Source organism: Cylas formicarius, unplaced genomic scaffold, assembly GCF_029955315.1.
Source record: "Cylas formicarius isolate icCylForm1 unplaced genomic scaffold, icCylForm1.1 PGA_scaffold_5__7_contigs__length_24384050, whole genome shotgun sequence".
NCBI lineage: Eukaryota > Metazoa > Arthropoda > Insecta > Coleoptera > Brentidae > Cylas > Cylas formicarius.
Window position 1 is genome coordinate 16,060,992 of NW_026844341.1, and position 15,403 is coordinate 16,076,394.

Here is a 15,403-nt window from a genome sequence, read left to right on the forward strand (position 1 = left end):
CCGCAAGTGCGGCAGATGGCGGAAAACTCGGTTAGGAGGGCAGAGGGTTGATTTTTCCCGTACGGTAAACTTAAGCTCGCGTTTCAGATATACACCGACTGGGCGAACCACTACTTGGAGAAGGCGCGCAGCAAAAAGCGGGTCAACTCTTTGGCGGCGGACTGCAGCGACGGCGTCCTCCTCGCGGAAGTCATCGAATCTGTCAGTAAGTACGAGACGCCACTGTTCTCATACATTTACCATCGCTTTTTGATCCATCAGCCACCAAAAGTAGCGCGGATGGTCAGCGGTACATTTACATTTGACAACAACGCGCGGTCTTAGAAATTTGGAGAAAAGAGTGTTAAATAAATCGCCAAACAAAATATTGGAAATTATTTTCTAAACTATCTATATTTATAAAATATTGGGACATGGCATGTCACGTGGAAAAAATCATTGAATTTGTGCGAAATTTGTAGCAAGGCATGCTGTAGACTTATGGTAAAGTCTGTTCATAGATATAAGAAAGTGACTAACTGATACGAATTAACAAAAGACCCGGGCAAGCTGTAAGAATGAAATATAGCCGAACAGGTTCGTATCTTGCTTAGAATTTAATTATTTGGGGTTTTGTTAGGAAAGATACTAAACAATATTTATTTATTTATGTATGTATTTATGTTTAAATCCAAAATACTTAAATTACTTAAAAATTTTCACATAATATATCAGTATCACGATCGCGATCATCGCCTGTTCTAATTATTATTTGTTCTATAATATTTGCAATATGGATATACGATTGTTCTGCTTTTTCTATATGTTTAACAGAATTTGCCCAACTTTGTGGAGGGATGTTAAAAACTTTAGTTTCTATAAGTTTGAGGACATTGGAGTTAACACGGGGAAAACATTGTTGCGACGAATGGCAGATTTCAGTTGATGCCAAACATGTTCAATGAGATTAAATATACAGTGGAAGCCTTAAAACTGTATTTTGTTTATTTATTATCTAAACTTTACGATATAAGTTGTCCACGCTATTTAATGGTCGCTGTCATTGCAAATTTACATTTTATAAATCTCTAGCATTAAGAAACCGAGCAAAATTTACATTTTTTTTTTTTTGTAAAATGTGTTTCATTTTGTAAGCAGTCTGTATGCGGTAGTAAGATGTAGTTACTTCATAACATGATATAGCATCAAATTGTCAAGCCGTATCTAACCAAAACTAATGAATTTTTTTCCCCAAAATGGTTGAAAAATAGTTGATTAATTCCATGATCCATGCTTTTAAACATCCAAATACGAGGGCTACATTTATATTTCGGGATTTGTAATAAAAAACTATAAGCTACCAACAAATATGACTTTCTTGTTTCTCAAAATATTCACCCTGATGATCAATACACTTTTGCATTCGATAAGACCAATTATCAAAGAACTTTTCCCTATCGAGTTGGGCACCTCTAAAACATACTTTTTAAACGCATCAATCAAAAAATCAAAACTCGTTGCTCACGTAATTTTTTCTTAATGTATATGAATAAATAGAGGTCATTAGGTGCTAAATCAGGACTGTATGGTGGATGGCTCATTAAATCAAGGTTTTTAATGCTCAATGCACTGATCGGTGAGAACTAGCATTGTCGTCGTGGAGAGTGATTCGTCTTAGGCGGTTTGTTTTTCTAATTTCTAAACAAATGGTTGTGTATCATTTAGAATTGACTGATTTAGCTTTCACCAGAGAAACAGTTGCAACGTGGCCAGTTTTCCTGAAAAAACAGACTATCCAAACAGTCGACTGCTGCTTATCGCTGATCGCGAAATATGAAAGGCAGCCCTCGTACGTAATAATATGCAGCGGTGGTGTCTGGTTCCTCAACCTCAGTTTGAAAACCACATAGAGAAAAATATTTTTCCTGGATCGGGGTCGATAGTCGCATTTTCGCCCGCTATTCTTCTCAGGCACGCTGCCATCGAGCTGGATATCTTAATCATCGAGTCGTTTAATGGCGGACAGACGGAAAAAAACAGTCGTTAAGCGTCGCCGTTTAGACAATGCCCTCCCGTCCACACGTGTGGGCTAATGTATTCGGTCGCTTGCTATATCCTACGTGAATGGGTGACTGCGGTGGGCGTCGTCTACAAGGGCGCGTCGTGTATATAACGGCCCGCGTTTTCCTGCTGCCCCGCTCGCGTGTAGCTCACAAGAATAATAACGGCTAAGCATTTACAAATAAAAATTAGTCCATTCATTTGCAAGGGGAAATAACGAACATGGAACATCACCCGTGATTTCGAATACGTCATTATAGCAACAAGCAAAAACTGCGGTTAGTTTACACATTCACAGGGAATATTAATCCATTAAATTTTCTTTTTGTCAAAGTGTGCGCTGTACAGTGTGTCCAATTTTTAATGGGTTTCAGAGATCATCGGGTTTCGTGACCCAAGGACTATTTTTTTTTATAAACGGAAATGTTGGATTTTTAAATTAAAGTAAGATAGCAGGTTATGCGTTAGCTTATCGAAAAGGTGCAAACTGATCTGGATATATTTTTTTACGTAGATTCCTTGTTTATTCACATATTTTGGGTTTTTAAGTACATAATGGCATTTCTAACCTTCGTTTATCCGACGTTGACGGATTGTGTTTATAAACTAAATTTTCAAGTGTACCCCATAGAAAAAATTTATGTTAGTTAAGTCGTTGTTCCTTGGAGGCCAGGCGTAACTACCACTCTCCCAATCCATTCGCTATAGTGTGTATTTAAATAGGTGCTAATTTCTCGACTTCTGTAATAAGAAGCGCCATCCAGTTATCCAAATTAAATTTCATCGTCCCATTTCAGGCACTTCCTTTGCAACAAAGATATGGATAATATTTAAAAGCTCTCAGTAACATTCTCCTCAAAAAATACTGGACCTCTGAACCTCCAAATCCTTTGACACAAGTTCCACCCGAACTTGTAACTTCTATTTGTTTTTTATTATTCTTATTATTATTAATATTAGCAATTATATTTCCTGAAAAGTGTCTCTCCATAAGATTGTTGCTTCCAGTTGGTCGTTCTTTTGACATCTAGATCTAAAGACGAATTTCGGGTTAAAACTTCAGTGCAACAAAATATTAAGTTTGTCTTCATTATTCAAAATATGACGACGTCTATTTTTTGTTTCTTCACAGTTCCATATATTCTAAAGTGCAAATCCTGGCGAAGATCTTTTTTTTTGGGCGTTTGCTTAATGAAAATTTTCTAATTTAATCTTTAAGAGTCAGGGTCCGGTTTTGATGTAACTCTATATCAATCTTTTCCTCTATGGTAAACATAATACGCAAACAGCCTTCTAGCACTTATATAACTTATAGGCAACAGTATATTATTTGTGATAGACAAATGTTTAAAAGGAAATATTTCAAAAGGTAAAAATATTAGGGACATACAACTTTATATAAAATTTGCTTAATTTTTGATGCTAAATATGACAAGATTGTAAAAATACAACAAAACTTACTCGAGTGAAACAATAAATGCTTCCGAATGAAGAACTTGGCAAATACTTTACGTCATTTTCCACAAAAATAAAAATAAAAATGTTAAAAACGGTTAGACTTAGGTATAGGACATTATAGAATCTTGTATAGAATTTGAAACATGAAACACAAAAAACACGAAAAATGAAACATCCTGAATATACAAAATTAAAAAAAAAAGGTTTGTAATTCCCCCCTTTAATTTTCGTATTTAATTTTTGGATCCATTCCCTGCAGTTTCTGAGATAAGGGTAATGTCCCAAGATAAACGGCCCACCAACCAAAACCTTTCACACTGTTAGGAGCCACCGCGAAGGGTCAGTCAAATGTTTAATCTATTGTTTTTGTCGCATACAGTTCCTGAGACTTCACTACATTAAAACGTTCAAAAATTTAATTAAACTTATTAATAATACATTTATATTTTTATATTTTTTTTTTACCGTTAATTTATGAATGTCATTACTACTCAAACTAATCAAAACTGAGATGGCATTTACAACTGATTAACTCGTATTTAACTGTCTAATATATTAATTTTACCCACATTTGTGGTATCTAATATTCAATTGGTATATTGAAACGAGCATTATAATAGACACTACGAAAGCGGTTTAATGAATATATATAGTCGGTTTGATGACCGTATTAAAATTAGCCGTGGACAATAAATTTCCTTTATTTACATTAACCGAAATGCCTCGCGTATTCAAGAAATTAAGGTTGAGTACCGTTTGCGTTCCTCATTTTTGTCAACGGATGAGCAATAATGGAGTTGAACGATTACTAACACTCAAAAACGATCTAATTAACCTTCGTTTTTTTTCCATTTCAGCCCTCCAGAAAATTGCCGACATTAATCGCAAACCCAAGTCGCCGTCGCAAATGGTAAGTGGACAAGTGTTTTTTTTTTTCTTCTTTGTCCCTTTCCGAGTTTATTAAAATCGTCGGCGATAACCCATTTTTCCGCTTTGCGCGTCATACTCTACCTAATGAAAAAGGGTCCCATTAGCCGTCGCGCGTAATAAACCCCCGACCAAGGTATATCGTTTTCCCGCCCCCCCCCCTTTTACAAGCTCCCCTAAGCCGTCGTCGTCGCATAGTGGTTTGACAAAAATAAAATAAATCAGCAGCAGCTATGATATAATATATTCGCAGGGTGTCCTTTTTATTATAGAATGAAATTTTTGCTCAGAATCTATTTAACTGACCAATAATTTGAGATAAAAGTTGTTTGAATTTATCTCTACTTATCTCGACGGTTCTAAAAAATACAAAAAGGTTAAGGGTCTGATTCCTTCTTTAAAATAAGTTGCAGTTTCTTATAGAAATGTCAATTAGTTAAATGTCAACCAAAAATATGTTAAAAATATTGCTTTTATTTTTTTATCCTAAAAATAGATTAAGTAATAAAATATTACGGAAGTATTAATATTATAAAAACACACTCTGTATATTTTTTTTATTTGTTTAAAATGAGTCGATGGGATTGAATTAGAATACCCCTATCATCATTTGCTTCACTAAATTTAAAGAAAAACCCAACAATTTTTTTTTTAATTTAATTTAGAAACTCTTTTGTCTGCTGCAATTTTTGAATAATCCTTAACGTTTCCAAATAATACAAATTCTAAAGCAATGCATAATGAGATAAAAAAATTATTGAATAAAAAGAAGTGAGAGATTTTTAAAATTGTAATTTTGTCTTGCAATTATTCTGTTTTTATTTGATTTACATTGTTTAAATCAAATGTTTTTAAAGAAGGTATTTAATCAAAGTTTTCGCATGAATGGAGCAATTAGTTTCAGAAATTTTTTTTAATAAATTATTTTTAAAATTTAATTGTTTAGAAGATAATTGATAAATGTAACAAAATATAACTGTTTGACAGCACCATATTAATATCTAATGTGCAATGATTCACATTTTATTTTTTTATTTGGAACTTGTCACTTTTATGAAAAAATTGCAAGAGACCAAAAAATTCTAAAACATGAAATAAAATTGATATTATTTTTTTTTAACGTCATTGCATAAGTTTTTCATTAGATTTAGTTGAGAAGAATGATAATGGTAATGATAATTCAATCCCGTCCACTCCTTTATAAAAATAAAATAAATATGCAGGAAATGCGTTTTTATAATAAGAATACTAATATTGTTGTTGAACCGAACTTGCTGACGTGCCACCATCATCCTGCTGACTTCTTCAGAGCTTAACTGAAACTGACAAATTTATATTTATAGTATTACGGTATTACAGTATTACAGTATTACAGTAGCCTGTGGATTTCCCTAATGTTTTATTGATCTATCTATTTTCTTTTCTTTTAAACTTTTTTATATATCTAACTGAAATTATTTAATTATTTAGTTTCCTGATCATTAAAGTGCATATTGCAATATTTATATTCCTCGTATGTCTAATAAATTTTTAAAATTTTATGATGAATTCTGTAAAATTACAAGTAGATATTTTTGAACGCATAATACATACGCACATCATCATCAAATCAAAATTAAGTAAACATCAATATCTACTTCCATCAAGTCTTCATAAATTATAAGTTACCATTAAAAGTGTTGCCATTTTACAAGCCATACAATGCCTTACCATGTCCCAAATTAGCGTTTAGAAAAATGCGCTCTAACAAAGATTTATTTGAAAATGTCAAATAATTTAATTTTTTGATAGGAGTTCGAGTTATAAAAAATACTGCTATGTATACATTTAATTATACATTTATATTATCATCTCAGGCCTCTCCATCCATCCATCCTGCAAATTTCGAAAATAATTTAAAATTATATTTCTGGCGCCATCACACAGAAACCACTTATTTTCTTCGATGAATTTTACGAAAACTTTGCTTTAAAAGAGTATTGATGCCCTCGTGCTCCAAGTGGCCCGCGCGACACGCAGACCTGGCACCGTCCGAGTTTTCCGTCGCGCGGATTTCTGGTCGATGATAAGCAGAGAGCCCCCGCGTTTTTTTTTTGTGGGTGGGGACCTCGCGGTACCCGACGGCGGCGCGACGGTACCACCCGCGGAAACAGTCGAACATCGTCCGCGAGAGCTTTGCGGTCGGACGCGCGTGATTTAACGGGCCAAAGGTTTTCGCGCGACGCGCGTGTTGTGATTTATCGGAACTGCTTCCCATAGATGTGAGTCTCTAGTTCTAATCACCCATGTCCTTTTTGGTTTAATCAAAAAAAGTTTTTTGGGGGAGTGGTGTTTTTTTTTTAAGTTTATTTTCTCGTCGCCGTTCCGTAACTAAACTTTAATTGCTTGGCAATTGGTCGTCGTCCGTTGGTTTCGCATGGGTTAGTTCGCGTTTCAAGGTCGAATCTCTGATTTGTTCCAGTAATCATCTTTTCGTCAATCAGTGGCGCGCCCCGACCGAAAAAACGCTCAACATATATTCGGTCGTTTTCTGTTGGGCAAATTTACAAAGACATTTTGAATCTTATGCTGTAAAACGTCGTAACGGTTATTTAAGATTCTCAGCATCCTCTGTGGACCAATTCTATAGGACAAAATCGCAGAATATAAAATATTTAATTCAATTTGTTGTACTAATTGACCAAAATCTTGGAGAGACTCTAACTTTCATATTTAAACTCGTGCTTTGTTAACAAGTCTAGTCTGCCCGTTGGGTTACATTTTTTCCGTTGGAGCTAATTTGGGGTAAGTTTTTTTAGTAACAAATCGCCGCGAAACAATATCTTCCGAAAATTAACCTTTCCCTAAACTACAAAAAAATTTATACGATCATTTTTATGTGAAACGGTAAAAAACTCATGGACTTAAACTCTTATTATCATTGTGTTACGCTTTTTCACAATTTTTAGCTACTAACCCTGTAGCTTTTAGATTGTTTCTTGTTTTTTATTAGTTTATTTCAGTAGTAGGTTTTTAAATTAATGTTGTTTTGTGTTAAAATTTGGTTGCTCGGTTTTATAGACCTGGAACCTCATCCTCATTGTTTTTTTTTATTTTGGCAGTAGTAGTTTTTCCTTGTGTATCTTTTGGAACGTTTCTTTCTTTTTCAATTTCACGGGCCTGGATATTTTATATTTTTGCTTCCGTTACAAGAGAATGATTTGGAAAATATGTTCTTTGTTGCAATTTTTACAATTTTATTAGTCTTTGTAATGGACCTGGATCCCTGATCTTTGTTGTTTTATATTTTTGTCACCATCACTCATAATCAACACAATGATTATAAGAATTTTTAAAAGCAGTAATTTGTCCCCTGGTAGCGTTTTATTTAACAATTTAGTCAAATGGACTAACCTTTTTTTAAACCTGGATTCTCATGCTCATTTTTTTCATATTTTAGCATCACCATTTTTTTGCTTGAACTTTTGAAATAGATGTTTTTTTTTTAATTTCTTTATTTCATTTTTTGCCATGTGGCTTTTGGAATGTTTCTTTTTTTAAAATTTTTTAGTCCGTGTCATGGTATTGGATCCCTTCTTCGTTGTTTTATATTTTTGCCACTATTTAGTAATTTTCTTCTTGTGAGCTGGGAGTTTGCTATCGGCCGATTTCTTCATTTTCCATTAGTGAAAACGTGCGACCTCTGGCATTTCTTGTTTTTTCTCGATTTTTATAAAGAAATTCGGATTGTTATGTGAACCTATACGCCTATACGGTATCCGGCCAGTGTATATGCCCGATCGTTCGTACCGTACCGCGAAAAGCGGGCAAACAACGGGGTCAGATATATCACGTGGTGCCCAATAAGGAATAATGGGTTACACACGCTTTTTGGCGTCGCCCGCCGCCTCCATATAAGCCCGGACCCCGGGTCGACGGAACAATTCCGCTTGGCACCGTCGCCGTCCATTGTCCGCCGAGGCACGACTCGGAAGAACACCTACAGGGTGTTTACAGTTAACAATGGGCCATACCAATCGAAGAACAATCACGGATCGTTTGGTACAATGAAACCTCAGGCCTCATTATTGCCTGATACTTTTATGTCTCCATAAGATGGAATAATTTTAATTACCATTAGTTACCAGTATATAGAGTCAATTGATTTTCCGTGTCCAAAGTATCCACCAATTTGGTAGTTGCTTATGTTTGTTTTTTCTAAATATAGAATTCACTTCAATTTCAATTCGAAAAGATGACAGAAAAATGGAATCTATAAAGCAATAATCAATGATGAAATAAATATCTATGAAAAAACAGAATCTTTGATCACAACAAATAGAAAATGAACATTTTGGTTCGAACACTAAATAAACTTTGTCTAGTATTCTTCGCATAACGTACCCAGGATGGGCGTCTGGATTTAGTTTGTCCAGAATACACTCATTGTTTTATACGACCAGGGAGCTTAAAATGCAAGGGCTACAAATTGAGCGATCACACAAATATAATCAACATGTTTGGGATTTTATTGACTTTTCGATATAAAATATAGGTATTGGTATAGGATATTTGGAAAAAACGAAGCTTCACCGAAAATGGTTGAAATTTTCACTAGTCAACAATGGCGCATGGTTAAAAATTATTTGACATCTTTTAAAATGTTCAAAATAATTAAGAGGTCTAAGAATAACTATTGAAATTAAGGAAAACCTACTACAAAATTTTGTGCGACGTTCGTTCAAAATATCAAAGTTAGGAGTATGTGAGGCACACGATAAATGGTCATGACTGTAACAATGTTATTAACGTTTTTATCTGCTCGTAGGCATTTTTAGGCCATTCAATCAAACCGGTCCAGGGTAGTAGTAAGAAAATTTTCATCTTCAAATCCGATTTTGTTCGCATACAGTTTTGCCTGCGAATCTACTCTGCATGACCACGTCTTTCATTATATCTTTGTCACGCCGTTCCTTCTTTTCTAGTCGACCTTGGACTGCCTGTTAACTCCCTTGCGACTTCCGTGACGTTTTTAGAAGACACTTTCTTTTTGGTTTCGTACTCTCCTTCATTCCGTGATCGAAATTTTCTTCAACTCCGACAAACAATGAGTGTAAGATCAAAACAAATGGCAATTTTCAAATGATTTTAAAATTTCTAAAGTGTCGACACTACTAAAATAAAACTACTTCCCTTGTAAATCCGTTTTTCATTACTGAGGGCTTTCCATTTATGATGGGCCAGGCAAGTCATGAGCCTTTATCGTGTGCTGGACTATACCTGAATACTGATCACTAACGTTATTGTATGTATTTTCACTCAAACGCTCACACTCATTAGTTCAGTTAAAAAACAAATGAAGCATTCATTTATGACATGTGGATGTCCACTCTGTTCGTGTTCTCTTCCGTATCTTTTCTTAGCATTTCGCCTTTCTTTTTTTTCTATTTCTAATTCCTGTGTCTCGTGCATTTTTCTATTTCGTTTGTCACTATATAGTAATATATAGTAAATAGTAATATTTTAACTGTGGTTGTAGAGGGTTTAGGTATTACAATTACCTATTTGTGCCGCCCGCAGCGATTTACCGCCGCCCGTAACGCGAAACGGTGGCCGTTGACGTATGGCGGTTATTAGTCGGTATACACGGCCGGACGTGTCCGACGGCGGGGGCGGTGCATTTCGCCCCCGCCCCTCCGGGCGAAAACGATAAATTAGTCCCCGCTCGAATATAAACCGGTCCCGCGGGAACCGCGGGTTTTGCCGCAGCGCGGGATGTTTTTTCCTGCTCGAACCGCCCCATCACTAAAACAAAAGATAATAACGTTTCGGTTGTTTTTCCCGGGTTTTTGTAAATGATAAATAAGGATGGAGGAACTAACATCAACGTCGAATTTATTGCATCTAAAATGCAAGTTCACTAACACTAAATCGTAACCGGATGAAGTCTAACTAAAACATGTTAGTAGAAAGCAAAGTATCAACTGAAGGACGTTTTTAAAGTTATCAAACAAATATTTTTAATAATTTTTGACACAATGCTGTATTATATACAAGCGATTTTTCTTGAATTGATACTGGTTAGTTCCCCAAAAGGTACAAGCTTTTTAGACAAATAAAACCGCGGGTTGCCTGCGTATGACGTCACTGATCCTGTCATATTATCTAATATTGTGATAAAATCTAAAGCAGTCGTAGTGAATATGATAACCTGGATATAATTAATGACTCGCATAGACATAATTTAAGGTTGGACCCCATTGTCACGATTTCACTTGACTTTCTTAGGCAATCCATAGTAGTATAGATAGAGAAAATTGAGATGTTTTGAGAATGGTGTCGTTGGAATGGCATGTTAGTATATCCACCCATAGGCCCAGATTTTTTTCTTGAATTTTAACATAGTCTAACTGTTTTTATAGTCCACTGAGCTGAAGATATATCGAATAAACAAATTACGCCATCGTTAATCTTTATAACAGCTATAAGGATTATCCAATACTTAATCTACTTGAAAAGAGTAAATCAGTTGCGAATCATAAGCGCTATCAAACTTCTAAACAATTCTGTAGAAGGGTGAGATGTTTTTAGCACAATTTTCGCAAAACTTATTTGCAATTTAACAAGAAGTTGACACGGAATTTACCAGCGCAAAGTATATCATGTGGTTGACATGAAAGAAGCTGACAGAATTGCTCTGCACAACCTGCTTATGAAAGTTTAAGAAATTATCATAATTCCGTGGTGTGCTAACTAAAAAGTGTACCAAGATGCATATTTTTACGTTTATTGGTATGCTCCTCATAATTGCAAAATCCTTTTCTATTTTTCGAAACATATCGACTTTTGTGTCTCCAATAAATAAGGAGTATCATCTACAAAAGTAAATATATTTCCGCTCAGACCTAAAAAACCATGATCGTTAATATATATTATTATTGTGGAAACCTCAACCTCCCACTAAAAATAAAAAATAAGTTTTAGTTTAAAAAGGCAAATTTTTTGAGGAATATGTCAGAATTTCTGTGATACAAGTCAGAAATTCTATTTCAATTTCTGACATGTCTCTCGTAAGGGACATTGCGAATAGAAATATCAGATGTACAGTGCAATTTGCAAAACATCGAATAGATACAAAAATATTATGTAATTTGAGTTTTTTTCATTACCATTACCAATATTGTTATTGTTAAACATTGTTTTTTACAGTTCCCACATCTTTTAATTAAATAAAAAACTACTTTGCGACAGAATTAGACGCCCTCTCTAGAAAAAATTGAAAATTATTTCAAATTTGCATCATGTTTCAATTAGAAATCGACAGATAAAAAAAATATGATTTGATTTATCTGAATAATGGGATGAAACTAGCACCCTCTTTTAGTGACGTCCAAATAAGTTTCAAATTCATAACTTTCATTTCAAAAAACCTAGAACTGCCAATTTTTATTATTATACTATTAAAATATTTTTTATCAATGAATAAATAATAGAATTGCAATAGAATTGAAAATTGATTTGCCCTGTTTATCGGACGTTTCGATTTGCAATTTGCCTTACGAGAGACATGTCAGAAACCCTGACTTGTTTCTCAGAAAATAATGTATTTGCACTTTTTAACTCTACCGAAAAACATCTTCAATGAGTTACACTCAATTAGCGAACAAAAACAAAAAACTTTCAATAAGGACCCACATTCTTAAAATAAGGTTAGAAGTTTTGACTTACGTCAAAAAGTCTGACTTGTTTCAAGAAATTCTGACTTATTCGTCAAAAATTTACGTAGGTAAACTAAAACCTATATTTTATTGTTGTTGGCCTTTCAACGCTTTCATAGTATTACCACTAGTCTGTACGAGGGCTGCCTTTTATATCACGGGATTTTCTTAAACTAGTCACGGCACGTGGCAACTAACTTTTTTATTGGGAAGTTTGACATTTTCAGGTTAGGTGTACTCAGTTAGGTTTTGGCGAAAGAGTTTTGTTTGTGTTTTTTGTGATAAATGAAAAAAAACTGTGACGATTAAAAACGGAACTTATTCGTGCAATAATTTTTTACAACTTTAGGCGAGGGCTAAACAACAATGCGTCGATGAACTTAATTCGACTTTTAGAGTTAAGTCGTGGTCGTAGTTTTCTTAAGGATGAATTTCGTGAAGGTCGTCCAAAATCGGTGGTTGCCAAAGAAAACAAAGATGCAGTGCGGAAACTGATTTTTCAGGATCGTCATGTAACCATGAGATTTGGGCATTTGGTCTTTGAGAATGAGACAAAGCCCACAAAAGTTGTTCGTGCGCGAAGCACCTCGAAACAAGTGGTAGCTGGTTTTTTCGGGAAAACTGGCCACGTTGCAACTGTTTCTTTGTGAAAGGTAACGCAGTCAATTCTGAATGGTACACAACCATTTGTTTAGAAATTAGAAAAACAAACCACCTAAAACGAAACACTCTCCACGACGACAATGAGCCATCCACCATATAGTCCTGATTTAGCACCTAATGACTTATTTTTATTCCCATACATTAAGAATAAATTATGTGGGCAACGATCTTTAACAACAGAAAAAGCGATTGATGCGTTTAAAAAGCATGTTTTCGAGGTGTTCCAATCGATGTGTGAAAAGTGCTTTGATGATCGGTTTTATCGAATGCAAACGTGTCTTGATCGTCGGGGTGAATATTTTCAGAAACATTAAAGTCATATTTGCTGGTAGCTTATAGTTTTTTTATTACAAATCTCGAAATATAAAAGGTAGCCCTAGTAGTATTTTTAAATTTGTTGTTCCCACCTTTAAATACAGGAAATAATACTCATTCTTTAAAGAGATCTGTAAATGAACCACTACAACAGGTGCTGTTTTTTGCCATCTAATATCAATAATATCAATAATTACTTGGGCTGCCCCGCGTCGAGCGTGTCCCAGACCCATAAATTTAAATTTCGTCTTCGTCCGCGGAGGACGAAGGGGGATAATATGGCGCTATCACCAGGACGTCGGCACCGGCTGGAAGGACGCTGGTTAATTCGTCCAGGACCCCGTGAATGTAAGCGTTCGTCTACCCGCCCATAGCCGAATGGTTTTTTTTTGTTGTCGTTTTTCTCGTTTCAAATGCAAAACGGGTAAAATTGTATGCGGAACGCTGGGCGGAGGGGAGGCATTTCCATTTTGTGCCCCGCCCCCCCTTTGACATGCTAATAAACGAAGTTTCGTCCTGTTTACTCGACGTATGATAATTCCGCAGATTTCGTTATGCGGCGTTATGACGGTTAGTCCCGCGTGAAATTCATTATTTTCGTGATTTATTTTTCGAAGTGGCGGAGAATTTTGAGCTTTCGTTAGGACGCGCACTGGATATTGTGGGCAAAATACAAGATACTATGGTAACTTGTATTATTTTCATACTATCCGTGTTGTCCCAAAAGTCAGAGTAATGTTTTTTTTTAATAATATAGTAATAGTCAGGAACGTTAACGACAATCTTTTGGACTTAGTGTTCGCACAGGATGGCGGAAGTATCAGCCACTTGCAGTGTGACTCAGTACATTTCAATAGTTCTGGTCTGGGGTGACGGCCATATTTTATTATGCTTTTTAGACCACTTTATATTATCTTTCACCAATCTTTAAAACTCGGCTATAACTCGCAAGTCAACAATTGTTACTATCCTGAGATGTATTCCTAAAGTGTTTAGGTTTAGTCTGCGACTATTTATGTGCTGGCCTGAAAGGTTGCTTTATCGAACCACAATTTGGATTTCTCCCCATCGCTGCACTGAGCTAAATTTGCTTATTTTTAGAGATTTTCTGCTGGAATCATCGGAAGAGGGGTTTCACGTTCATGCCATTTACACATACTTTTCAAATTCATTTCATAAAGTAAATCATCAATCATCATTAACCCAAAAATTGCAAAACATTGGAATCCAGGGAAAACTTTTGGAATGGTTAACATCACACCTTATTGTGTTCCGCAAGGATCACACCTTGGCCCTTGCTCTTCAATGTCTATGTAAATGATATTACCTCATGTTTTCATGAAGCATTTTGCCTATTATTTGTTGACCTAAAATTCTATATGAGAGTCCAATATGCTGATGACTGCATAAAACTCCAATCCGATTTAGATCACCTATCGCTACGGTACGATTTTAATGGAATGGAACTAAATATTAATAAATGCCAACTAATGAACTTCAAAAGGAGCAGAAACTCCATAAATGATACTTACAACATAAATAGGTTCATGCGTCCACACCTGGATTATTGTTCCTGTGTGTGGTCACCTTCGTATAACGTCCACATACAGACCATAGAAAGAGCGCAGCGTAGGTTCCTGCGGTATATAGCATTTTAGGAGCACCAAGGACTTGAGGACGACGATTACTCGGAATTGGAAATTTCTTTCCAACTTACATCTTTCCAGAGTTCCATCGTACCAAAACCAAAACTATCAGAATTATTTTCTTACTAGATCAGCCGCACTAGCAAATCGCTTTTCGGACGAACTTGACTGCTGCAAGCGTGCAAAAATATTTAAGAAGAACTGAAAGGCTATCAGTGAAATTGTTCCGTTGGGCGACTTTTGAATAGTGTTTAACAATGTGTTGATGCCTCGCTACTGTTATATGTGTTCTTACTGCGGTGTCGACTGTTATATTAATAATAATATTTAGGAAAACCAATTTTTGTCATCCTAGGGTTGGATATTCTTTACCTATCTATTTCATTTTGTTTTATTTTTGTTTTATTTAATTTTATTTTGTCTTTTACTATTTTCTTTATGTGAATCTTATTTTAAATTGGCCGGTTCGGTAAATAAATATAACGGGTGGGCAAATTTGAGGTTATAAAGTAAATATGCAACAATTAATTTTAATTGCGAAAATTTACCATCAAACAATTCAAAATTTTCAGCTTTTTCTCTTTAATATCAATCAACTAATTAATCACAGATGAGGCCTATTTGCCCGACATCATATTCCCTTATTAATTCACATCT

General features: G+C 35.1%; 1 protein-coding gene across 4 annotated transcripts in view; it reads left to right on the plus strand.

Moving 5' to 3' along the window:
* LOC132701726 (protein sickie) overlaps nt 1-15,403 on the plus strand; it is a 109,797-nt gene that overhangs the window by 35,795 nt on the left and 58,599 nt on the right. For 3 of the 4 annotated variants that reach the window (XM_060669877.1, XM_060669875.1, XM_060669876.1), the window contains exons 2-3: nt 88-205; nt 4,356-4,408. In XM_060669877.1, the coding sequence (XP_060525860.1) occupies nt 88-205; nt 4,356-4,408 (171 nt within the window). Of the gene's footprint in view, nt 1-87; nt 206-4,355; nt 4,409-6,579; nt 6,687-15,403 lie in introns of those variants that run through there. The other variant, XM_060669879.1, reaches the window with a different exon arrangement.